The following is a 25,995-nucleotide window of genomic DNA, read 5'->3' on the forward strand; positions in this document are numbered from 1 at the left end:
TGAGGCTGTTAGTGTAGGAGAAAACACACAAATAGTACAGTTATATTTATGTCTCCCTTTCTGGGCACCACAGCTGGAACAACAAAAACAAATGTCTTTACTACTTAAAAGGATATCAGGGGAGACCTGGCTGTTGAGCAGAATATACCAGAATATATCAAAATATACCAGAATATATTGTGCTGCAGCAGTACAGGACAATAGTGCAGTGTCTCTAGAGTCCAGTACAACTTAAGGGACAACTTTCAGCTCAGCACAGATGACAGAAGAATATTCTAGCTGTCAAATGACAGCAAGAGAAAGGATGTGGTCTGGCATACAGCTGGCATTTACAGCTTCTGTATTCAACTACTGAAGACCAATAGCCTCAGAAAACAATATGTGGTTTAGCTGTTTCTTGCTGGAGGATCTGCAATGGCATCAGAGGACTTTGATAACAAGTTCTTGGAAATGAAAGCCATTCTTTACAGTTTGAATGATCTGTCAGTAAAATGAAACTAGGGAATTACCTTCTCTATTTCAGTTTTCATTCTTATTTGTCTTTGGTCTTTGTCCTGTCCTGGAACAGGCTCTTTTAAAAAGTATTTTACTTTCTTATATACAAAGAAATCAACTTTCCCCCCTTCAAGTATAAAACATTTGCTACTACAAATGCCCAAATCACTCTATAACTTGCTGGTAACCTCCTGATAGAACTTGCATTTTCTGCGTTCATCCTTCGTTATGGACCAGAACTATAATAAACTGAAATATGAAAGCAAAGATTAAAAAACTGCTCTTGAGTGATGGAAAGGCATAATTGGGAAGAAGGTAATATAGAAGTGCAAGCTCACAAGTGTGCCAAGAAGACCCTTGGCTCATGGAAACTGACTTCAGTAGCTCTGTAGCAGTTGGGGAAGCTGCTTTGCCTCCTACTTCACTGAATAGCCCATTTCCTCCTTTGATTTATCTGGGGAGATTTACAGCTCTGTAAGGCCAGTGGCTGTACAGCACTGTGGACAAGCATTACTTCACCACCTTTCCTGCACTGAGCAGCAGAGTCAGCACAACTTACAAAAGCCAGTCAACAGCAACAAGCAAACTGATGTCCTGGGTAGGGAGACCCACTGCAGTCAGGATCAGCAGCATAGTGACAAGTCCTGCGCTGGGAATGCTGGCAGCTCCAACACTTGCAAGGGTGGCAGTCAAACTGCAAAAACAAAAATCAAATGGGAGTAGCAGGAAGAGACCACACACTTTACTTACATACTCGTGTGACCATTAGGAAGGTCATATTTTTAATGTGTTCTTCCCATAAAATGCAACTATATGATAAATCAAGGTAAGCTCAGGTCATATTTTTCACTCTTGTGTTTCTCTAGAAATATTTCCTAGGGGAGGCCAGATCTATGGGGTTTGTTCCAAGAGTTGAAAGGAGGTTGTCTGTAAGCTAGTTATGCCATTCAAGTCTGTGTTGTGGTGTTTTCTAAACTCAACAAACTTGTCCAGGGTTTGGAACCCTGAGTTTTTAACATCCAGACATGCCAAAGTTTGGTGACTGCAGATTGAATTTTCAGGGTGTTTCATTTCTGTTTATTTATGTTACCTGAAGACTGAATTATGAGTTAAAGGCTGAGATAAAGCAGTTATTATTAAATACAGAAGAATAAAAGTCTGGTATCCAAAAGTCCCAAAATACAAGGCAGTGGTGCACCAAGCCTGGACACAAATCTCCTTAGATGAAAAAGCAAAATTGATCTTATTGTTTCATAAATCCAAACCTGTGTTTGTTTTTGCCTCTTATGTTTTGATGAAGATCAGTAGAGTGAATGTCTGAGCTTCAAATGTTTAAAAATACAACACAGACCATAACAAATATCAACATCACTGGGCAGTCCTATAAAGAATGGAAAATAAATTTGCCAGAGGGCAAGTCAAGGAGAGAAAAGCAGGGAAGAGAAGGAGGAGAGGGAGAAGCAGAGGGAGAGGGTAAATAAAAAGGAAAGCAGGTGAGAGGGACCAATTTGATTTTTATTTATGCCTCAACATATGCCATTCATGACGTGAAAAACTACTATAGGTGCTGAAAGCATGCTGAAAGCCCCACACATGCCAGGTTTTAGGGAAGCAGATAATGGAGGGACACTCTTTCTCTGGGAGAACTTCATCTGGCAGCCAGTCAGGGCAGAGAAAAGTTCCACAACTGGGTTGCCCAGGAAAAAATGCCCAGGAAATTGGGCTGAGGGTGGAGCCTTAGCCCATAAAGCAGTGAACTGTGCCACAGCAGGTGCCTTTTTCTTTGGGTTTCTTGGGGAGACTGGAGCTCACCCCACCACTCATACCCAAGAAATCTGAAACAGAAGGAAGGGAGAGCAGACCCCACAGGAAATGCTTGCCCATTAGCCCCAGAACTCGTCTGTGAGGATGTTGGCCTGATTCAGAGCTGCCAGGTGCTGTCTGGCTGGGTCTGACCCAGGCTGCAGTGTGTGTCAGGTGTCTGGGTTACAGCCTGGCTCACTAAACACCCAGATAGGTCCAGCAGCTGTGCAGGCAGGATGCTCTGCTCTGCTGTCAGGCTTTGCACGTGATGCCAGATCCTCAGGCACTTCCAGCCTAGACTGCTAAGGGATTCCTTCCAAGCTCTGTGAGGAAATGCTCCTGCCCACCTTCCCACAGCAGTGCTTACAGACCTGGAGGGGAATGAAGCCAGCACTGTTCAGACCTAAACAGAGCCTGTCTTAGCTACCAAGATCACCCTTTCCCGAAGAATAGAGAAAATCAGAGAAATTAAATGATCAGCATGAAGTAACTAAGGCTGGTCAAAGGTTAATTAAGTCTTTCTGAAGTTATGTCTGGGTGATTTGAATATTCTCAGTATCACAAATTGCATAGACCAGACAAAACCTAATAGCTTTTCCTTCATTTGTATTATCATCTCAAGGGATAGTTCTTGTCATATTGCTGTAGAAAAATGCATGAAGAGGAAAACAGTGGTTTTACAAATTGACCAGAGTTGCTCCCTGCTTTGTAAATGTCAGTCACAAAGCTGGATATACCAGCCTTGAAATGGTGAGATCAGGAAGAGCCAATTGGTCAATCCCTCAGAGGAAGAGGAGTAACTCAGGTTCAAGCCTACCAAATCTCCTGGACAACAGCAACTCCTGATTTGAATTTCCCTGGTCTCAATTTAGTTTAATATGTGGGCATCTCTGAAATGACTGTTTTCAGCTTTAGGAACAAATATGGATCATGCAGGTCTAGCATCTGCCTTCATTAGAAGCAGTCCTAAAAACCTTTTACAAACTTGGCTTTACTATTTCAGGAGTCAGGGCAGGAAGCAAACAAATGGAAAATGTGGAACTAGTATAGCTGGGCAAGAAACATAGAATTAGACAGCCCTTTGCAGGAGTTTCTTTGGTGTTAAATAGGTTTAATAAAAGAAAACTGTGTAGGTGAAAACGACAGGAAGAAGACAAAGTTGGCAGCTTTCACTTGTGGTTTCCATTTTAACTATTCAAAATGCTAGACCTGCTGTCTTCATCAAGTTAAAACTCCCTTACAGTCTTCAATCACTCTTATCCTGTTTTAATGGGTACTTTCTTTTTTCCTTAAAGATGCTCAGCTTTCTTCTGGATAAGACAATTTGATATGAAAAGATACAGTTAATACTTGCTGGGCTAGAGATAAAAGGGCTGGGAGTATCTAGACCATGCCACAGACAATCTCACCCTCAGGATGGGTTATTCTCTGTTCATTATTTTTTTCCTGTTAACCAAAGTCACAGAAAAAGTACAGGCAAATATAAACACATAGAAAGATTTTTTAAGTATACTTTTTTTCTTCTAGTGTATACAAACAGATATATTCTAGAAAGTTAATGGCCTATATGTGAGTTGTAGCATACCCCTAAACTATAAAGAAAAAAGCACTTAATTGGACAGAGAATGCTTTATATTGCAATTGATATTGTTTTATTGTGCTGGCTTTGGCTGGAGTAGAGTTAATTTCCTTGGCAGTGACTGGTATGGGGCTGTGTTTTGGATTTGTGCTGAACACAGGGTTGATACTACAGAGATGTTTTTGTTATTGCTGAGCAGGGCTCACACAGAGCCAAGGTCTTTCTGCTTCTTGTACAGCCACAGTGGTGAGAGAGCTGAGGGTGCATGGGAGGAGACAGAGCTGGGACAGGTGACCCCGAGTGACCAAAGGGATATTCCACAGCACATGATGTCATCAGTGCACAGAGTGGGAGGAAGAAGGAGAAAAGGGGGTTTGAAGTGATGTTCTTGTCTCCCAAGTGACTGTCACACATGGTGGGGCCCTGCTCTCCTGGGGATGAGCACCTGCCTGCCCGTGGTTTGCTTTGCTTGTGTGCGTGGCTTTAACTTTCCCTATTAACCTGTCTTTATCTCAACCCATGAGTTTTCCAGTTTACCCTTGTGATTGTGTCCCCAGTCCTGCTGGTGAGGGAGTGAGTGAGAGGCTGTGTGGGGTTTGGGTCTGCCCAGGGTTAAACCATGACAATTGTCAGCTGAAGAAGTGTAAAACACCACCAGCATTCACCAAGGCTGCAAATGATAGAAAACACATCACCAGACAACCAGGACCTGTATGTAAAACATTAATTTGTATATCATTATAAGAAATCCATGGATTTCATAGTGAATCCAACTGAGACGACTCAACTACTGAGAAGACATCCAACCCAAAGCATTCACATTTCACATTTTGTAGAAACAAAGGACTCTTTTGAACTGACCTCACAGTCACTATCTGGCCTCCATCCAGGTCAATTCCATTCATCTGTGCTATGAAGATGGCAGCCACAGCTTCATAAAGGGCAGTTCCATCCATGTTAATAGTTGCTCCAACAGGAAGAACAAACCTTGTTACACGCTTATCAATGCCAAGGTTTTCTTCAAGACACCGGAATGTGACGGGCAGTGTTCCAGCACTAGGGAGAGAAAGCAAAAATCATAAAGAAGATATAATTAAAATTAATATAACACATAAACATATGGGAGCAAAAATCAGAAATTCTAATACCATTGTTTACATTTTCTACTTCCACTTTCTGCTGTGATTTAAGCCTTTTTTGGACAATTTTTTAATTAGGCCTACATTTAGCTGGAAATGGGGCTGAGACCAAGACATGAACATGACTTAATGTAAGCTGAGAGCTTGAGAGTGCCTGGATGAATTTTTCAGACTCATTGCTGAGGTCTTGCACCACAGCATTGCATGTGATGCAACAGACCCAGAGTCTGCTGCAAGAGACTGTCAAACTTCCTCCTCCGTGGGGGAAGTACCTGGGCTTTCCCACCTGGCCTGAACCTATAGTAATCCATTGGATTCTTTGTGTTTTGGGTCACCCTCACCACCATGAAGACCTGATGGACAGCATCAATGGGAGGCTGGTGGGATTCACAGAGTGGTGATACTTTCTTTAATCTGTCACTGTTTCTGTCTTCCCACCTCTTTTCTATTTTTCTCCCTTCCCTTCCCTTCCCTTCCCTTCCCTTCCCTTCCCTTCCCTTCCCTTCCCTTCCCTTCCCTTCCCTTCCCTTCCCTTCCCTTCCCTTCCCTTCCCTTCCCTTCCCTTCCCTTCCCTTCCCTTCCCTTCCCTTCCCTTCCCTTCCCTTCCCTTCCCTTCCCTTCCCTTCCCTTCCCTTCCCTTCCCTTCCCTTCCCTTCCCTTCCCTTCCCTTCCCTTCCCTTCCCAATAAAATCCATACTATTGACTTTGGCATATGGTTTTGTTTTCCCCTTAATTCAGACAGAGGCTTTTCTAACAATTTTAAGAACTGAACTGCAACACTGATGTGCAGACCTCTGAGTGTGACACACAGACCTCTGAGTGTAGGGACAAATTTTAAATTTCTTTGATTGTGAATTCACTCTAAATGGAGAAATCAGTATTGCATTCACTGAAAAATCCAGAAAAAAAACACACCCCATGTTGTTCCCTGACACTGGAGGACAGGAAGAAAGGATGTGAAACATAGTAGAAGGATAGGAAAAGATACAAAAGATGGCTGGAAGAGAACAGCTCTTTGCAAAGACACACAGTGCCTTGCTTTTGTGGGAATATTTCAGGTCATGACATTCACTTGCTCGAAATAAAACCCCTCCATTTAAAAATACTGCTGGAGTGGAAACTCAAATACTTTGATGAACAAAAGCCTTAGGTAAATTGTCATTTATGAAAACTCTTGGCCAGAGCAGATCTCCTATAATCTAGCATTGTTTATCACAGAGCCACAGAATTACTGAGGTTGGAGTGTATCTCTGGAGGTCACCCATCCTGAGCCCCTTGCTCAAGGCATGGGCAGCTGGGGCAGGTTTCCCACATTTCCCAGGACTGTGCCCACAGAGATCTCCAGGGATGGAGACTCCACAGCTCCTCTGGGTGACCTGTGCCAGCACTCATGCAGTGTGGCAGTAAATCACAGCAAAAAGAGTTTTCTGGTGTTCAGATGGTACTTCTGTGCTTCAGATTGTGCCCACTGCCTCTCTTCCAGGGCACCACTGAAAATGGGCACCACTTCATCCTCTCAGTATGTCCCATCAGGTATTTATGCACATCAGTAAGCTCCCCCAGAGACTTGTTCATCAAGGGAGAAGCTGTTCAGCAGAGTGGTTGGGGTAGACCCAAAGAGACAGCTGGATTACAGTTCTCTCAAGGCATTCTTCAGATCAAGAATGCTCAGTTTTCTGGTGGTCTGTTTTGAACTAGGGTTTTTTGCTTTCACTTTTTTAATGAAACTGAAATTTTTCTTCAGATATAAAACATTTATTGAAGGAAAACACCTTAAAATATGCTATTTAATCGAAAAACATTTTCAGCTCAAGATCTACTGACTACCCCAATGCAAAACACCAATTTTTGATTTTTAAAAATTTAGTACTGACAGCTGTGTTACCTACAGAATTTTCTGAGTCTGTTCTGTGCATTAACAAGTCTAAAATGCTCAGCTTTATATTGAAGTCAAATTATTTTGCCAAAATTGGTTAAAATACAAACAGAGATTTTTTTCCTGGTATTTCTCAGGTGTACCTGGAAGCTGTGCCTAGTGCTGTGATCCATGCCTGGAAAATCCCAGCAAGGAATGAAAATGGGCTTTTCCTTGTTATCACAAAGTAGAGCAGGGGCAGGAAGATCCCTCCATGGATGACAAGACCCACAATCACAGTGACCATGTACATGCCAAGTTGTCTAGCAACTACTTCTAAGTCCTTGATGGCAATGATTTTTCCACAGATGAGGCAAGCAATACCCAGCGGGGAATACCTGGAGAAAGAGAACAAGCATAGACAGAACTCATCTTGGCACTGCAGTCATAAAAACTGTGCTGAACAAAATAGGGGATGTTTTCACACCATTTTGTAAAATGCTGGCCATCTCCAGCAAATTCCCCATCTACTTCATTTTCCATCCTATCAAGTGGAATATGCCTTTCCTGAATAGTTTGTAATCCTGAAATAACATTGTACAAGTATATGATAATGCTACACAGGCTTGCATCATTATAAAGAATGGTGTAGATTTCTTCTTAAAACATAACTTTTACAACCCATTGTTTATGTGGTTTCAGGGGCTTGAATTATTTACTTCAGTTAAACTATTTGTTGAAATGAACTGTTTATATCTTGAAGGCTGAAAATGTTTCCACTATGTTCTTTCAATAATTCAGACAAATGCTTTTTAATTTATGGATTCTTCATTAATTATGTATTTTTGTTACTCAGGGTAGGGTTTTTGCCTCCTCAATCATTAAGACAATACAAAGGAAACTGACTTTCAGAATAGGAGTGTTTCCTGGTTTTTGTTAGATTATCTCATGGTTTCTTGAGCAATGTGCCCAAGGCCTGGAAAGCCTTCAATCACTTCAAATGCATGGCCAGCTGTTACACCAGTTATCATAAAATGCCACGTTTCAATGTACTTGACAAAATACATATCTTACAGAGAGTTGCATGGTGTCAGAGCCAGATGTCTGTTTGTTTTATGCTTGTGTAGCAATGCCATGCTCCTCAGAGTCTGTAGGTACCATGGGAGGTACAGATGTCGGTGCTGAGCAAGCATAAACCAAACAAAATGTAACTCTGCACAAGGAAGTGCATTTTTCTTTATAAACACACACTAAATCCCCTTTGCTTCTGGCCTCAACAAATCTTTAAAAATTCTAAACAGAGATGAGCAAAAGAAATTCCCAACATGAATTTCCTTTCTTCATGAGAAGAGAAACAAAAAGCACATCAATAAAAATAAATATTTACACTGAATTTCTTGAAAGTTGAAAGATTTCCTGCTGTTGCAACACTGACTACTAGAGAACATTTATATTGAAGGCAGGGTATTACATCTACCAAATGGTGCTAAGTAAGAGTAAATTCTAGCTCCTGGAGGGTTATGGGAGTATAGTCACCATCTCTCTATTGAGCGGAGATTGAGTAAATATTGAAAGTTTTATGAATAAATGGTTTTATGCAACAAGATCATCTACAGAAAAGCAGAAGCATAACAGGAATGCAAGGTCATTGCTTCAGGTTCTTTTTGTTATTCTGCACATTTCCACACTGTTGTTGCTGTCTGCATCACTCCTGCCTAACAGTGTCCCTGTGAAACACTGATGGTGCTGATGGCTTGTGCTTCAGGCACCCTTACTTTCCTAGACACTGTGTCCATTGAGCTGCAGACAGGAGGGCAGCCTTGTAACTCAAGGAATCACACCCAGGGACACCAGGGAATGGCAGGTAGCAATGAGCCATGACACATGTGTTCTGCTGGAGTGGCTATTTCTGATCTCAAAGACCTAGGGAACACAGTGGTACAATGGCAAACACAGCAATGCATTTTTAGGTGCTGGAAAACTGGCTTTATGTGAGGTGGCCATGCTTGGCATTCAAATAGCTGTGGGGAAGAACTCAGAAGAAACACTAAAAAAAAAGAGAGAGAGAGTCAGTCCCCTCACAGAAGAGTAAACAAGGGGTCATACTTAATTGGGGGAAGTCACTTCCTTAAAGGCAAGTGAGGCCTCATTAATAAAAATGAGTGTACTTCAAAACAGGGCAGATCTCTTCCAGTGATCCCATTGCAGCAAGGCTGTAAGACACATTCTGCAGAAACTAGGAGTGAAAGGATTACACATCACTGAAAACTGCTGGAATTTTATTTGATGGCAAAATTATTTTTACTAAAGAAGACCGTGAATAAAGTATATCTACAGGCTTTTTAAAAATAATTATACCTTCTAGGGAATACCCTGGGATTATGCTAACCTCCCAGGAAAATTGGGATTTTTTTTGTGAGCCATTCTTGCTTATATAATATTCTCTTATTTAATGAGCTTCCATAGTCAATGTGGCATTTGAAGGCCTTTGCTGGTGCATGCACATGTTGTATTTCAGCACACAAAGAACATAATCTCTTCAGAAATTACTCAAACTGGGTCCTAAATAATCCTCACCAAATAGAAATAATGCTATTCTGGTTCTAATATACCTGCCAAGGCTTTAGAAAGTCAACTATTTAATTACACTGTTTGCTAACAAACTGGCATCACCATATTAATGTTTTAAAAATGACTATTTTGTTCTGTGAGTTAGAACTACAAACTTACCACATGATCATGGTTACTAGCTTCATTACAATCTCATTCAGGATGTTGAAGAAATCCACCATCATCTTGGCCTGTTCTCCCATTTTCCCCATAGCAATGCCAAAAGCAATAAAGAATCCTATCAAACCTATAGGGAAAAATTGCAGACAAAAAGAAGGCTTTTAGGAAGTTTTTGCACTAAGTCAATGGCTTGATGCTACCTGCAAATCCAGATTTCACAGAGGCATAGAATCACAGTTGAGGTAACTTTGGAAGGGACCACAGTGGGTGATCTGGTCCAACCTCCCTGCTCAAGCTGGGCCATCCTAGAGCAAATTGCTCAGGATTTCACAACTGTAGGGTATTACACGTCTTGGGACTTTTTAATATGTACTCATGCTCAACTACCATGATCAAAACCAGAAAACCTTTGATTCTTCAACGTTTTACTAGATTCCAATTTCCTAGCCCAACTACAGTTTTGTTGGATTTTTTCCCTGTATTGATCTGATCATCAAAAACACATGCACAGTTATCTTTTCAGTGCCATTCAGCTGTTAGAAACCTCATGAGCCCTGGCAAATGGGAAAGGTAACACAGTGCTGCACTGTAACTCTGTTGTTAGAACAGTTACTGAAAACCAAGAGGAATTTTCTCAGGCTTTAGAAAAGTGCCTTTAGAGACCAATCAGTCCTGGAGTGCAGGGAAACGCAAAAGGAGCCCTAGAACTTTTATAGGCCAGGATTATTCCCATTAAATGAATAAGGTAGAGGTGGGAGGAGAAGGTGAGTATTGCACTTAACCACAGAACTCCCAGTAAGCAGATTAATCTCACTGAAAAGGCTATCAGTGGGTGCAAAATTATAGCATTCAATATGGGCAACATTTGGCTCCTAAAGGTAAATTCTAAGGTGTGAATATGTGGAGTATTGGACTATCAGTGTAAAAAAAAACCTGGTGCATCTGTCATGGATTACTTTGGAGCTGTTTCTTCAATGCTAGCCTTTCACCTCCAGAAATTTTCAGTGTCCAGAGCTGGATTATTAGCTGATAGTGACAGATGGTTTGAATCTTCAGCCATTCTTTGAGGCTAAATTTTCAGTTATCATATGAGTCCAGTATTTAACCAATGTGTAAACTCATCTGGGAAATTCCTGTGGAAAAAACTTATTGGGACACAAAAACATTCAAGATAAGGGATTATGAGCTGCCAGTACCCTGGGAAAAGACAGGCTGTCCCATATCCTCACACTGGTTCAGCAACCAGATTTTTTTCTTCTTTTTTTAAATCCAATTTCCTGGATACAAAGTCATTCTTTAGAACCAAGCTATCTTTGTTGAGTCAGTTGAATAGGGAAGTGAAGCATATGTTTGTGTGCTGCAGAGCGGAGAGAAATGATGAAAAGCTTTTCAGAGACCGAGTTACTTCCTGGAATTCAGAATCTGCATTAGAAAATGTTAATAGGTAGTTTTGTTCATTAATTCCAAATGAGCTGTTATGTTAGTCATGAGAGTCAGATTGGTTCCTATTTGCAGGAATTTGCCTGGCTTGTACAGCTTATCCAAACTGGGTGGCAATTCCCACAACATTTTCATTTCTTCATTCAAAATCAAACCCACACCAAACAAACCCAAAAAACTCAAGAACATTTGAGAGTCATTGGTCAAAACACCACAGCAAATTCCCCAGCTAAACTGTGTATTTCTTTTCTGTAGAAATTCTATTCAGACTCCTAGATCTTTCCTTATCCATGACAGAGCCTGCAAAAAAAAAGCCCAGCATTGAATGTGATGCATCCCTGATGTCAGAACAACTGTTTCATTTTAATGCAGAAGCAGAATTCCAGGAGAGAAAAAAGCAGGAAGATAAACAGCCTTGGCAATGAGCTGCTGCCTCATGCCTGGTGCAAAATGCCAACTTGCAGCTCAGAAAGTGGCTCCTCTGCCCAGAGATGCTGAATGGAACAAGAGCCATGAAGGCAGGCAGGATACAAGGCTCTTGTAGAGCAGGCTGCTTCACAGAAAAACAAGACCAGCTTACAGATGCTATCATCTCCCCCATATCTAAGCAAAGCAGCCAACCAACTCACCAACAGCTCAGGAAGGTCTGCAGGCACGGCGGCTGCTGTGCAAGAGCTGCTCAGCAGCTCTAAGAGGCCATTTCAAAGGTTATGGCCCAGTGGTGAGAGAAAGCAGGGGATCAGGTACCCCAGCATACTGTCCCACTTTGAGGACAACAGCTATAGACACAGAGGTGTCAGCCTCAGCCTTGTGGACCTGCTGTCACAGAGCATCTTTGAGTGTAGGTGTGAGGCTGCAAATTGAGAGCTAATCTGGACTGACTTCACCCACATGCAGAAAGCAAGGAGTTGAAGGAGGAGCACTCCTCTCTCAGATGACAGACTCTAGGCACAGAAGAGAAAATAGAAGTGGTGTGGAAGCTGTTTGCTTCTCGTGTGCCCCCATCCCAGACTGAACAGTTGCTTCAGGAAAGGGTGGGAGATAGGCAAAGTTTTCCTACCACCTCCACTTGCTGGCTTGTCCAGACAAGATGGCATGATGGCATTTGCAGCTGGTAAAGGTCAGCAGCCAAGATGAAAGGAAGAGGGAGTTGTGACTCAGAAATGTGTCAAGCCTTTCTGGGATTTTTCTTGGGTGGTGTGGTTCACACTCCACCTCTCACTTCAGGCTCTGCCTCAAGCCAAATTAGTTCAGCACACCCAAGACACCTACTGGAAACAGCTTAGCTCAGACCCATCAGGGGGTGTGTGAAGCTCTGGCTCTTGAAGCTCTCCCCCATACTGTTTTGCCAATATGCATTAGTATTAGCCTAGGTCAGCTTCTTCTAGGATGAAAGGATATTTTGGGTACCTCCTACGTGCTTTGCCACTGTACTCCTGCAATTCATAACCACAAAGCTGCCAATCCAGAACAATTCACTTGCTGATTTCTGTGATATCTCAAAGACCAATGGACAGCCAGTAGGTGATAACATTTGGTGATTATCTGGAGAGACTAAGCATGCACTGAAGACCAGATCAGAAAACACTGACCTAGCCACAGCAAAAAGCTGTGACATACATATCATGTTTGTCATATTTGACAGGCATATTTGACTGGCAGAAAATTTTCTTACCCAGGACATTCATGCCATCCTTAAATTCAAGTCCCTTCTTAATGACCATTTGGGCTTCAGGTGGTGCTGTCTCATTCACCATAGCAAGAGCAGAATCAGTGACATTGGGGGGCTCTTCCACAGGTAGTGGCACCAGCACTTTCTTGGTGACTGTCTGGATCTGAAGGTAATAAAAAGGGAGGATGAGATTGCAAATAGAATGAATGCACCCATATGGTAGATAAGGAATTAATAAAAATTCTTCACTTGAAATTCCAGGGAACTATATTTTTAAAGGATTGGACATGCATTCCACAGCCTCTCAACCCTTCTTCCAAAACTAAGTTTTATTTTTCAACAGCTTCAAGTGCTACAAAGTACTGGGGGTCTTCCTCATGACTCTAATATGAAAAGTATGGTAAATGCATGGTTTTTATCACTACAATGGAACATTTTGCAGATAGTTAGTCCCTTTGGCAAGGCAGTCACTGTGAGTTACAGGCTGATACCATTTGTTTAGCACCAAAAGCTAAGTGCCTCTAAGATCAGTCAGAAAATCTGGAGTGAGGCTTGTTATTCAGGATGGTCTGTACAGCTGCAGTCATCCCAGTTTGATAGTTAACTTGAATCAAAAATTCAGGACATTTCCAACACTTCTCTTACAGCTTTTGAGCTCTTGACTGCAAGAACTCAAAATGGAATATACACAGTCCCCTGAGCTCTCTAACTAAAAGATTGTGGGGGATAGATAACAGAAAAATTGCCAATGCTGCCAGATACAAATCTGACCACCTAAAAATAAAAATATAAAAAGAAGGCGTCAACTTCTGAACGCATTTGGACTCTTCCTGGCCCATGAAAGGCAGAGTAAAGGAAAAGCTGGGAAGGTGTGGTAGGAGAGAAGTGAGCTTGAGGTTACAGCTAGGAAAAAAGGGAGGAGGTAGTGGAAAAAGAGAGATGCTTTTAGAAGGGAGGTTTTCCTCCCACTTCACACCTTGACCCTTATTCCGCCTCTTCATGGTCCTGGGACAGGCAAAATGTTTTGGAAGCTGTGACTGGCTTGCCATGTTTTCCCACCTGCTCCTTACTCTCTGTGCTCCTGGAAACACTTAGCAAGATAACAGACTGTGCATTAGCTTTTTAAAGAACATTTGCACTGCTTTCTTGTTGACATGGCCATTGTAGTACTATGGATGATGATCCAGATTTGATCCATATGGTTTAAAGCCTCATGGTTTTAAAATCTCTTACATCTCTCCTTCTGAAACCTGCTGCCTAAATCTGGAGAGGGTAATATAGACAGAACACCTACATAGCTTTGCATGAGAAACTCTTCAGCTGTCCTGAAACCACCTAACTTTCTTGCATGCCTACTTTTTTTTTCAGAGTTAAATTTTATCTAAGGGATTTTGTCAACACAGTACTTTTTTATGTGAGGTGTTCAGAATGTGAGAACTGAGTAATGGAAATAAATTATAAAATATTAGACTGTTCACACTCACAAATTCCACTGGAGTCACTTAAGTCAAAGATCCTCAGCAGTCCTTTGCACATGGCCACAGTCTCTAAAAATGTTAAGTCTGACATAAAGCTTATATTCTGACCACATCTGAGACTAGAAAATAATTTATATGTCATAGCCATAATCATATTTATAGATGGTCCCATGTTTTTCTGCTGGAATAGCAACTTTCACTAAAAATGTAAACCTTTTTGTGGACCATGCTAAAATTCAGGAGAGATTGAAGTCTCATGATAGCCCACAGTCCAGTTTGCAAATGAACAGTTCCAAAGCTGCACATGAATCTCTTCTTTGTGCTTTGCCAGGTGGCAATGGAAGGCACAAAAACCTCCCCACACACTGTTCAGCACCATTGCTGTGCACCCTTCAGAGCCACTCTTTGCAGGATTGCTGCAAAACATTTCTTCCTCCTAAGGCTACCTGGAAACTATGAGTGTCTATGGAGAGAGACTGCACACATGTAGGAAAAAAAATATATGCTGACACCATTAAAGCAGGCAATTTTCATCCTAAAGAGAGAGAAAAGTAAAGCCTAACTCTTTACAGAGGAGTTAAGGGCTAACAGAAGCAAAAGTTCCATCTAGTCACACTTTACAAATGAAATGTGACTTTGTGGCACAGGTTTTCACTAGAAATTAGTCTGGAATCTGCTAAAGTCAAACACTGAAAAGCCAAAAAGCTATTTCTTTAAATTAAATTTTAAAATAATCTGTGAAATTGATGATCCATAACTACTGAAGTAACCTGAACGTTGGTATTACATACACTGAAAAAATAATGTTTTTTAAAAAGCCTGACAAAGGTAGCTTAATTCATCTTTTTTTCTGCTTTTTTTTTTTGCCCCTTTGTCAAGATATTTGACCACTTTTGACTGACAAGAAATTGCATTTTCCTCTCTTCCACAGTCCAGATGAGGGAGAGGAAGAAAAAACCATAAGCACCCTGTTTTCCCTCACTCAATTTTGCAAAAATACATTTCACATTACATGTGATGTTTAGCCACCAACAGTTTGACCGCATGACTGACATTCCCATGATGATTTGGAAATATTGAGAATGTTCCCTCTCTAAATCCCCAAGGATTATAAGTTTTTATGTGGAAGTCCCTGTAAGAAGTGAAGCAATCCAAGCCCTTTTGGCAGTTTAGGTCACCCTCCATTCTTCACTCTCCCATGGCCTCTTCTCCCTTCCCCCTCTCTTCTCTTTACTTTTTTCTTTGGCTATAACCACAGTACCAGCTATCATGCCATTTCACACAGGAACACTTAAGAACAGGTTTGGCAACAAATCCTGTTACATGCAAAAAACAAATAAAACTCCAAACAAACAAACAAAACCAAATCAAAACAAAAAAAAAAAACAACCCCCCAAAACCCTGTCTGCATTACTTTCAAACAAACAATTCAGTTGGAGGGAAAAGCATCTTACATACAAGAAATATTCTTAAGCATATTTTACCTCTTAAAGTCAAGGTGTTTTGATTAAGCACTGGTGAAAAGCTTTGACAAAATTATCTCCCTACAGAGCAAGAAACACATTGTGCAAGCATCCTTTCTTCCCAGCATTCTCCAAAGCTGGTGAGATGGAGCCACCTGTAGGTGGGTCAGCCCTTTGGATCTATTATCCCCATCTCCTCTGGGCTCTAACACAGCAATAGAGATTATGAGAAGTTGGGTTTTGGGGTACCATTTTGGCAACGATCTGGATTAATGATCATCCATATATTCCAAATGACATTGCAGGTCCATCATCTCTAACAGCCAAGTTAAAATACAACCTGGGTGAAAGACCAAGCCAGCATGCATGACCATAGATACAGTATGAAAAGCATGGAGAAAATTAAAGTTTACTTAATAACAAAATTAAAATAAACTTCATTTTAAAATATAATGAATTTAAATAATAACAACATAAACCAAGGCAGCTATAAATAATGCTCTTTAATTTACCTTCTCAAGACTTTAGACCTGTATTCCTCCTTACATCATCATTTCTCTGATTAATCTAAACAATGACATTAACTCTACAGACAACCTTGGCAAGTTTAAGATGTAAACAAGGAGCAGAAGGAGTTACCTGCTGAAAGCAAGCTTGAACCAGATTTTCAGGGAACAAGTTTCGGATCAAATCCAAGAAGGCATCCAGACTAGATACTTCATCATTCTTCTTCCCTTGACCAAGCTGTTTCTTGAGTTTGGGATTCCCTGGATGGATGGCTAAAACCAGAATCACACCCAGCACAGCAGCAATAATAGTGGTGGACATGTAGTAGACCATGGCTCTTGTCCCCAGCCGGCCACTTGCTTTAGCATCTAATCCAGACAGTCCTGCAGGTGTTTAACAAAAGCAAACATATGGGCACTCAATAGCCAATTCAATAATTATAAAATAAATCCTTTCTAATTTTCAAAGTTTAATGACTACCAATGGGTGGCTAATTTCATCCCTGTGATATTCTCACCATGAGACAGATTACTGATACTTCTCCCTCTAGTTCTTATGTATGCAGTGCCTACTGCCTATAACTTGAAGAGAAGAATTTAAAACTCCATCTAATTGCAGAGGAAGCATTGAAAAATAGAGAAGATCTCTGCCATCTTTTGCCCTTGACTTCTGCAAACTGGTCATGGTCTGGCTGACACCACACAGTCAGAAAGGCTAGGCTCACTAGTGTCATGCTATTTTATTTGCAAGATGCAATCCAGAAATTAGATTAAACAGCATATTAAGAAATTTCTGATGGTAGCATGTGTTTGGAAATAAACTCACTGGAGCATACACATACTAATGCCAACTGAGTTACTCAGAAATTTACTCTGAAATGCCCACTGCAGCTGCAAAATGCTGACAGCATCACACCATTGTTCTTCCTACATCACAAAAAGCAAACCAGGTGATATCTGTAGGAAGCATCTTAAAGTATTTATGGCTAATGGATCTTACCTGTGATTAAACTGGAGATAATTAAAGGGAGGATCAGCATTTTTAGCATCCTCATGAGTATATCTCCTGGGAAGGCTATTAACATGATGATGTCAGGGTCAATGGGTGTTGCTAGACGAAGGAGACCCCCACACACTGCACCCAGGATAACACCTGGAAGAAGAACAAAAAAAAGGAGCAGGTAGGTATTGGAAGGAACTGCCTTATGTGGAATACTGCACATATATTTGAAGAAAACTTGATTCTTGGGCTCGTGTCTTATTCCTTTTTTTGTGCACTGCATCCTTCTCCTTGTGCTGGTGTTCTCAAATTAAACAAACTTCTCACCATTTATGTGGATAAAGTGATCAAACTTAAACCTCCTGCTCAGGATTGAGGCTGTTAAAGCATAGATTAGGGAAAAAAATGCCATGTCTGCTTTCATAACATGATCTTTGTGAGCAGGTATTTTATGTTTACATCCAGAATGCCTTTTTTCCTGATCCCAAGCGTAATAAAACCTGATAGCAAAGCTTCTGTTTGTGATTTGCAGCAATTCTGAATATGAAGCATCTCTTTGATGCAATGAAAAATATATGTATATTTAATTTTTTTTCTTGGACAGCATCAGGTACACCTCTAAAAGGTGATTCAAGGCAAACACTTCAGCAGTATGGGGTTTTGCAGGCTGAAATTATGGAGATGAAATTTGTAATTTGAGACCAGTTGCAGCTGGTTTTTCAAACAATAACAAGAGTACATCTACAAATTTGCTGCATATGGCTGTTGGGCTTTCAGTGAAAAAGAAACAGGCAAAGAGCCAGTGAACCACAATAAAATGTCAAACTGTTCCGTATTTGGAAGCTGCTAAAGCCAGAGGCAATATTCAGGATGAGATCATGGAGCGCTGGCTTACAGCTACACAGAGGGAAGACAAACTTTAAAACTAGTGAAGTGTAAACTGGGAGATAAAAGAAAATTTTGAAGAGTTTTTGTCTCTTTTTTTTCAAATCACTGAGGGAAAAAAAGTGTGCTGGATGACACTGACCTGAGAGGCCTTGGGGTTTAAATCCCACTCCTTTCCAAAGCAGCTACCTCAGTGGTGTGGATTTGCTCTGTGTTGTGTCAGGAATACCCTGCTCACCTGAGCTGCACAAGCAGTGCCCATGGGTGTCCTATTTGCTCTCTGGCTGTTCAGCTGAGCAGCTGAAGACCACAGACAGGGGTTGTGGTGCCACAGGAACAAATGCAGATACACACAGAGGGTCCAGAGCAGCAGATGTAGCTTACCAAACACAGTGAGAGTCAGGAGCAGATTCCTGTGGAGAGACTGGCAGAACTGCACACATATGTTCCTGGATCTGTGCTCCACTGGATTTAAATGACTTTCATGCATCCGGACTTCTACTTGCTTAGGCATATTGTTGGCACTGGAATAAAAAGTGAAAATCAAGTAGAAGGTATAGCACAAGATGCCAAAAGGGAAATTCTGGACTACTTCCATCATATATAACTGAGGAATCTGACACATATTCCACCACCTCCCACATTTCATAAATACTGCATATTTACTGCCCCAAAGAAGCCTGAAATGGCAATGGGGTGTCCTTCTAAAGGTGTAGCCTTCACAGTATTTTTTGTGGTTATTTCTCAAATGGCAGAGATACAATCAGAATTAATTCACTGGACATATAATCTCAAATGTTTTATGGATTAAACTACTGGCGTGGAGCTCAAAATCTTGGTTTTCCCAAAGACCATGGCTGTTAATTTAAGTAGGAGAGAAAGCTGAAGAGCAAAGTTTTTACTAGCAGGAAAATGTAGATTTTAATACCTTATTTAATTCCAACTGAGAACAATAGTTTAAAAATTAGGATTTATTTGCAAAATAAAGTATTCAATAACATTTTGCTTAATCTTTTGAAAACATTTAATTTCAACATTAACATTTTATTTTAATATAATCAGAATGCTGAGGTCAAGAGAATACTTTTAACTTGGTTGTCATGAGACTTGTTCAATTGCTACTGAAAATTGGTCAGAAAACTATGCATTTCCCAAGAAAACCTTTGGTTTCATTGAATTGGCAGTGGTTAGAGGAAAAACTTCTCTTTCTAACTCTAGTTTATATTTGAGGAAGTGTGTAGTAGGTTGATGCTGGCTGGATGCCAGGCAGGTACCAAAGCTGCTTGCTTACCCCTCTCTGGACAGAAAATATAACAAAGGGCTCATGGGTTGAAATACAAACTGGGAGAAATAGTTCATCAAATGCCATCACAGGAAAAACAGGCTCAACTTAGGGGTATGAGTTAAATTTTGGGTCCCCATGGGCTGCAGGGGCACAGCTGTCTCACCATGGTCATCACCACAGCCTGCAGAGCAATCTCAGCTCCAGCGCCTGGAGCACCTCCTCCCCTCCTTCTCCACTGACCTTGGTGTCAGTAGAGCTTTCTTCTCACATGTTCTCACCCCACTCTTCTCTGGCCACTAAAAATACTAGTATGAATCAAACATTTTCCCTAAAAGCTAAGGCTATGTAAATATGAGAAATAGGTAAAGAACGAAATTTTTATTATCAAGAAAATTATACTTGTTGAGATCTGGTTTTATGCCAGATTAGGACAATATTTTAGAAAATATGTCTCTACAACAGTAGACTGAGGTTTACAGACCTCAAACAGGTCTGAAAAGATATATAAAGTTTCAGTGTTCTCAGTACTGAGCCATTCCCAATTAATCAAAACTCCTTTTTTTAATATTGTAAAGATTTTGTCTTTATAAAGTTTTTCAACAGAAAGTTCTTACACTTGTAATAAGATTCCACTCATTTTGATGTAAATATTTCTACAATTTTTCCCTTTCAAATTGAAATTGCATTTCTTTCCAATACACTTGATGGTTATAAAAAGCACCCTTTGAAAATGCTTTAGAGAATATTCCTTCTTCTTTTTTTAATGTGGAAAACCCCTCCAAGTGTTGTAATCTTTATTCTGCAATTTTACAAACATTTCACAGCAGTGGTCACAACAAAATATGCTGCTGACAGTGAAATAACAAAGAACCAGTGCACATTCTGGCAGCTCAAATGTGAGGCTCGCCTACTTCTTGAAGACTTATCCATGCAAGTATCAGAGATAGATAAGGATTAGCCAGGGGATGATGTACACAACTTGAGGAATTACAAGGAAGTTGAGACAGTGTCTGAAGTTTTCATGGGCACCAAAGCCATGAAATCACTGGTGGAAATGCCCCAAAACCCCAAGGAACTTGGGATCCAAACTTTGCAACTGAGGATTACAACTGGTTCCACTTGCATACCAAACATGAACATATAGCTTGTTCTGAGCTATTATTCACTCCAGGTTAATTATATATTCCTCAGAAACTCTGAAATATGGACAGCTGAAACTAATTCAAAAGAAAACCTTGGAGTCTTGCTCACTAGTAAATAATTAGGTGGAACTGAAATGGATCAGTAAACAGAAGTACTTGATGATTTTACTTTGGGCTAATTTTAGATTGGTTTCCTGGAACCTTTTCCATTTTTCAAATTTTTACACTCTCTATCCCTTCAAGATTGTAAGTGAACCTTCAGCATGGACTGAAATTCTGATGAATATGGGGTTTTTAAAGAAAAAAGGCAGAGTAGGAAAACACAATAACTGTGCACCCATGTTACAAAAAGTGATGACAGATAAATATCAGAACATGAAAAATGGTACCATAAAGGAGTTAGCACTGCTTTTCAACAATGACATATTTATTACTGGACCAGAGAGGAAGTATTGTTCCAGGCTTTTGACTTTCTTGTGGGAGGAGAGGAGGAGAAAAAATAGTGAAATATAAACTTTCTGTGAAGGATAAGAGAAGCTTCTTGTGTAGCACATGACAAAATCTGAGTTTTGCAATAGAAATTTTTTAGAGGAAAATCCATTTATCTTAGAGTCACAGAAATTAATTTTTGTTTTATGGACCAAGACATCTTCCTTATGCTGGTTTTGTGCCTCTATTTTGCATCTTGTAAATGATACTTAGCTCCAGAAGAATACAGAATTTTTGCACCTGAAGCCTGCAGTCACATAACTGAAGAAGTGCCCATTGAAGTCAATGGAAGATGCACAGATGTAAGTCAGGGCAGAGTACAAGACCCTCCTGGACCTGTTCTTCCCCTCTGCCATCTCCCACTGACACTGCACACTCACATGAACAGCTTTCTTCATACCCTGAAGGACACAGTGCCATGCTAAAGTGTTCAGGGAAGGGACTTAAACATGTATAAGACTTTCTTCTCCTTCACATTTTCATGCTGATGGAAAAAATGAATGCATGATGGAGTGGAGCTTGGCTATACCCCAGCTCATGGGCAGTGCTGTACGCAAGTACAAAGCCAGAGGTGTACCAACAACCAGAGGCCCTTCTACACAACTGAACACCCTTAATTTAATCTCAGTGCTAATGGTATCTCTCTACACAGGTAAGTATCACAAAACAGGGAAGAATGCATTTTAGCAGCTGTGATCTCTCAAACATGCAAATTATTACCTTAGTTAAGTAAATCGTTGTTCCACTGTGCTGAGCTTCTGTGGCTATTCAAACAAAGGACCCTTTCTGAATGCTTATCTGAAACCCATCCAACCAAAACATCTTTTAGTCTAACTCCACTAAGGCCAGAACATAAAGACATAAATCAGTTCTGCTCATTATTTTCTTGTGTCATTGTGACAAGCAGCCAAACAGCTAAGCTCCAAAACAGATCTACAGAGAACTCATAAGTACCAAGACCTTCAAAGACAATAATATTTACTACAGATGACTGAAACTACAGATGCTTAATAATATTGACAGGATTTATGAAAAAATGAACTAAATATTGTAAAATAAATAAAGTAGTCACATGAAACAGTAGATCATACCAAATAGCACATACCAAGAGCTAGACATATGTTGTAGCTTTTGAATAATTTAGCAGGATGCTCTGCTTAGCTCTGTCACCTACCATTCTCCCTTTTGAGGTAGAACGTTTCCCTAGAAAAGAGAGAGACTCCTTTGGGCCCAGGAGATTTGATTTTTATTCACCTTAGTAGAGAACAAAACTCTCCCAAAATGAACAGTCTATATTTTCACTGATTTAAAAAATGCTTTACCCTGACAAGTTCATTAATAGAACTTAGTATCAGAAGTAAACTTCAATTTTACTCCCTTTTAAGCAAAGAAACAACCTCTTGCCTGAATAATTGAGAAGTTAGCTACTGTACCTCTTCTCAGTGTGCACTAGGTACAAGAAAAAGAATCTGCCCATAAACATTTCAATTTACATTATCTAAATATTTACAGATAGTTTTGCATGTAAGATACACAGTGCTATATGACATAATCTATTTATCTGCACTTTTTCAGCTGTAGTCTGTTTCTCTTGCTGGTTGCTACACATAATGCGCCAATATTCTGGAAAATCATTTATTAAAGCACTAAGGTCCCTATTATTTTTTGTTCCTATTTTCTCCTAAAGCATTTTCCTTAGGTTTTCTTGCAGTTCCATCTGGGATAGTCTACTCTCTGTATTTCTTCAATTCTTTCTTTCTTTCTTGTATTCACACTGAAGCTTCTAGTACTAAAAGGTTTTGGGGGGTGAGGGGACTGTTTGGTTTTCCTTTGCTACCAAATGTATCTCCTTTCCTCACAGAATTAAGGGTTAATGACTTTCACAGTGTTTCAGTGACAATGCCCTTTTATTTTCAGTCAAAGGGAAAGAACTCTTCATCTCCCAGATACTCCCCCATCTCGGCATAAACCTAGATTACAGGCTAGAGGGGAAAAATAATCTTTCATTTAAATGAAAAATGTAGGTAAAGACCATAGCGAGGCTAGTCAAAACAGATGTTGGGGACAAGGTAAGTAAACAGAGACTGTTTATTCTGTTCTAGGTATTTCAGCTCTGTCAGTTAATCAAGCAGGTATTCTCAGAATAAAAGTCTGCTTTGTTTTGTAGCAATTACTTCAATCGAGGTAGCAAGAGCTGTTCTAGAGAAAACAACCTTGGACCAACGGGCTTAAGATCAGGGTTTAAGAACTTCTCTTGAGCTACATGTTTGTTGTCAAACAAGCACTGGTCTCTTCTGAAGCAATGAATAAACAGCAGCTACAAAAGTCCAATTGTTCCTAGAAGGACTGTTCTTAAGGAAAGAAGGAAAAAAGAGGAGGCATAGAAAGTTGAATCAGCTTTTTTGACCTCAGAATAAAAAGTGAACAGACTGCAGACCTCGTCTTGCCAATTCCATCGTGCTTAGACAAGTGGTTTAAATGTAGCTGGAGCTGAAAAGCCATGGCAAAAATGGTATGATGAAGTTTGGTGGACAGCAACCTTTGTGATTCCTCACTGACAGAGCTCCTCCTAGCAATCAGAGGGACTGCATGGGAGTAAATGAGGGCATAATATGCCCTAAAGAATATTTGCCAGCAGGAAATCTTGGATTAGGGTTGTATCTCTCCCCCTTTCCCTGGAGAGACAGCTAACATTGATTATTAAGGATTACATGTGTTCATGACAGGAAGTATGGATCTGCTCCACCCCATGATCAGTTTACTCATGTCTCATATGTAGGAAAGGGCGTGCTCTGGTTGCTAGGTAAAAGATGAGTGACTAGGAAAACTTATGGAACATCACCAGAACAAAAGGGATTTCACTAGCTGGATGAAAGGAGCCCAAAATGTTTGCCACAGCTCTTGTGAAAATAGGGCTCAAGCATGAGCTCACCAGGTAACTAACTTCTAGTTGGAGCTCAAATAGTGTTTTCTGCTGCTTAAATTAATGATATCATGACAACAGCTGCTGAGCTTCTTTAGGGAGGCAGTCTGGGACTATACTGTCCCACTGTGCCATGCCATGTGCTATAGTTTGGGGGTTTCATTTCTTATATTAGATATATTTTCAAACCACACTGGAATTGGTAAAGCTCAGCATGTAGAGCCAAAATATGACAGGCTATGCAGGTGAAAGAGCCGAAATATTTTTATTATGGAAAACACACACTAGCTCTGGTATCACTCCTATCATTGCTATGTAATGTTCAGTTCTTAAAGGTTACATTATATATCAGTAAAATAATCTGGTCAGATCTCAGATTCTGCACAAAAATAAAAAAAGTACAAAACCAAACACATGAAACTCCTACAAACAAGAGTAGCATAAGCTTCAGTCTGCAAGAGAGTCTGCAATAACAAGGGGTTTAAGCTACTTGCTGCCACTAAACCCTTCTATTGAATTTTAACTGCATTATGTAGGCTTTTTTCTTCTTTGTGAGACATTAATGAATTCTGAGTGGAGATTTACTATGGAGCCTGATTTGGCCTAGGGACTGATATTACAAGCAACACCCTGAAGCATGATTTGCCTTTTTGTAGGAAAAACAACTTTTCTCCCTGGAACAATTTACAGCTATGTTGTTTCATCTGAGTTAGCATTTACTGTACGTTCTATGAGTTTAACATAATTATACGAGTGAGTTTAATCACAAGCACATCTGAACAACCAGGGCATCAGGCCCAGCCAGCATGGTCTTGTGAAAGGCAGGTCCTGCTTGACCAACCTGATCTTCTATGACAAGGTGACCGCCTTAGTGGATGAACAAGAGGCTGTGGATGTCATCTAGATGCACTTAAGTAAAATCTTTGACACCATTTCCCACAGCATCCTCCTGGAGAAGCTGGCTGTTCATGGCTTGGGCAGGTGAACTGTTCACTGGGTTAAAAACTGGCTGGATGCTGACCCAGATCAAACTGGAGATCAATCCAGCTGAGGGTCAACCACCAGTGGTGTCCCCAAGGCTCAGTGTTGGGGCCAGTCCTGTTTGACATCGTTATCAATGATCTGGAGGAGTGTTCCTCAGTCAGCTCCCAAATGACACCAGGCTGGGTGGGAAGGCAGGAAGGCAGGAAGGCTCTGCAGAGGGATCTGGGCAGGCTGGATCGATGGGACAAAGCCAGCTGCGTGAAGTTCAGTGAAGGAGCTGGGTCCTGCCCTTGGCTCACAACCTCAGACAGCATGACAGGCTGGGGACAAAGTGCCCACCAGAAAAGGGCCTGGGGTTGCTGGTTGACAGCAGCTGAACATGAGCCAGTGTGTGCCCAGGTGGCCAAGAAGGCCAATGGCACCTGGCCTGGATCAGCAACAGTGTGGCCAAAGGACCAGGACAGTGATTGTCCCCTGTACTCAGTACTGATTAGCTGATTAGCCCATGCCTCAAACCCAGTGTTCAGATTGAGGGCTCTCACTACAGGAAAGACATTGAGGTGCTGGAATATGTCCAGGGAAGGGCAATGGAGCTGGTGAAGGGTCTGAGCACAAGTATTGTGTGGAGCAGCTGAGGGAGCTGGGGTTGTTTATCCTGGAGAAAAGGAGGCTCAGGGGGGACCTTATCACTCCCCAGAACTGCCTGAAAGAAGGCTGTGGCCAGGTGGGGGTTGGTCTCTTTTCCCAGCAACTACAGATAAAACAATTTAAATGGAAAGCTTTCCTCACCAAAAAACATTGGAACAGGCTGCCCAGGGAAGTGTTTGAGTCACCACCCCTGGGGTTAGTTAGTGTAGATGTGGTACGTGGGGACAAGGTTTGGTGGAGGAGTTGGCAATGAACATTTAACCATTGGACTCAATGATCTTAAAGGCTTTTTCCAATCTAAATACTTCTAGCATGCTCCAGTTATGTATTCAAATAGCTGATCAGCAGCGTCCTTACTGAACCTGAGAAAAACAGTGGTCTGTGTGACCTGACTTCTTACTCTGATTTACTTACCAGTTACATCTCTTTCTTCTGATTTTTTTAAAGTATTGTTTCATGAGATCATTTAAGAAAACAAC

At 40.8% G+C, this 25,995-nt stretch overlaps 1 protein-coding gene across 5 annotated transcripts in view; it reads right to left on the minus strand.

Annotated features, from left to right (window-relative positions):
* SLC1A2 (solute carrier family 1 member 2) overlaps positions 1-25,995 on the minus strand; it is an 85,700-nt gene that overhangs the window by 17,034 nt on the left and 42,671 nt on the right. For 4 of the 5 annotated variants that reach the window (XM_056492164.1, XM_056492163.1, XM_056492165.1 and 1 more), the window contains exons 2-9: positions 18,430-18,569; positions 17,161-17,313; positions 16,294-16,544; positions 12,717-12,876; positions 9,602-9,728; positions 7,036-7,269; positions 4,739-4,933; positions 1,055-1,189 (exon numbers count right to left, since the gene is read on the minus strand). In XM_056492164.1, coding sequence (XP_056348139.1) covers positions 1,055-1,189; positions 4,739-4,933; positions 7,036-7,269; positions 9,602-9,728; positions 12,717-12,876; positions 16,294-16,544; positions 17,161-17,313; positions 18,430-18,569 — 1,395 coding nt within the window. Of the gene's footprint in view, positions 1-1,054; positions 1,190-1,211; positions 2,670-4,738; positions 4,934-7,035; positions 7,270-9,601; positions 9,729-12,716; positions 12,877-16,293; positions 16,545-17,160; positions 17,314-18,429; positions 18,570-25,995 lie in introns of those variants that run through there. The other variant, XM_056492167.1, reaches the window with a different exon arrangement.

The sequence above is a fragment of the Oenanthe melanoleuca genome, chromosome 5 (assembly GCF_029582105.1).
Source record: "Oenanthe melanoleuca isolate GR-GAL-2019-014 chromosome 5, OMel1.0, whole genome shotgun sequence".
NCBI classification, from domain to species: Eukaryota; Metazoa; Chordata; class Aves; order Passeriformes; family Muscicapidae; genus Oenanthe; species Oenanthe melanoleuca.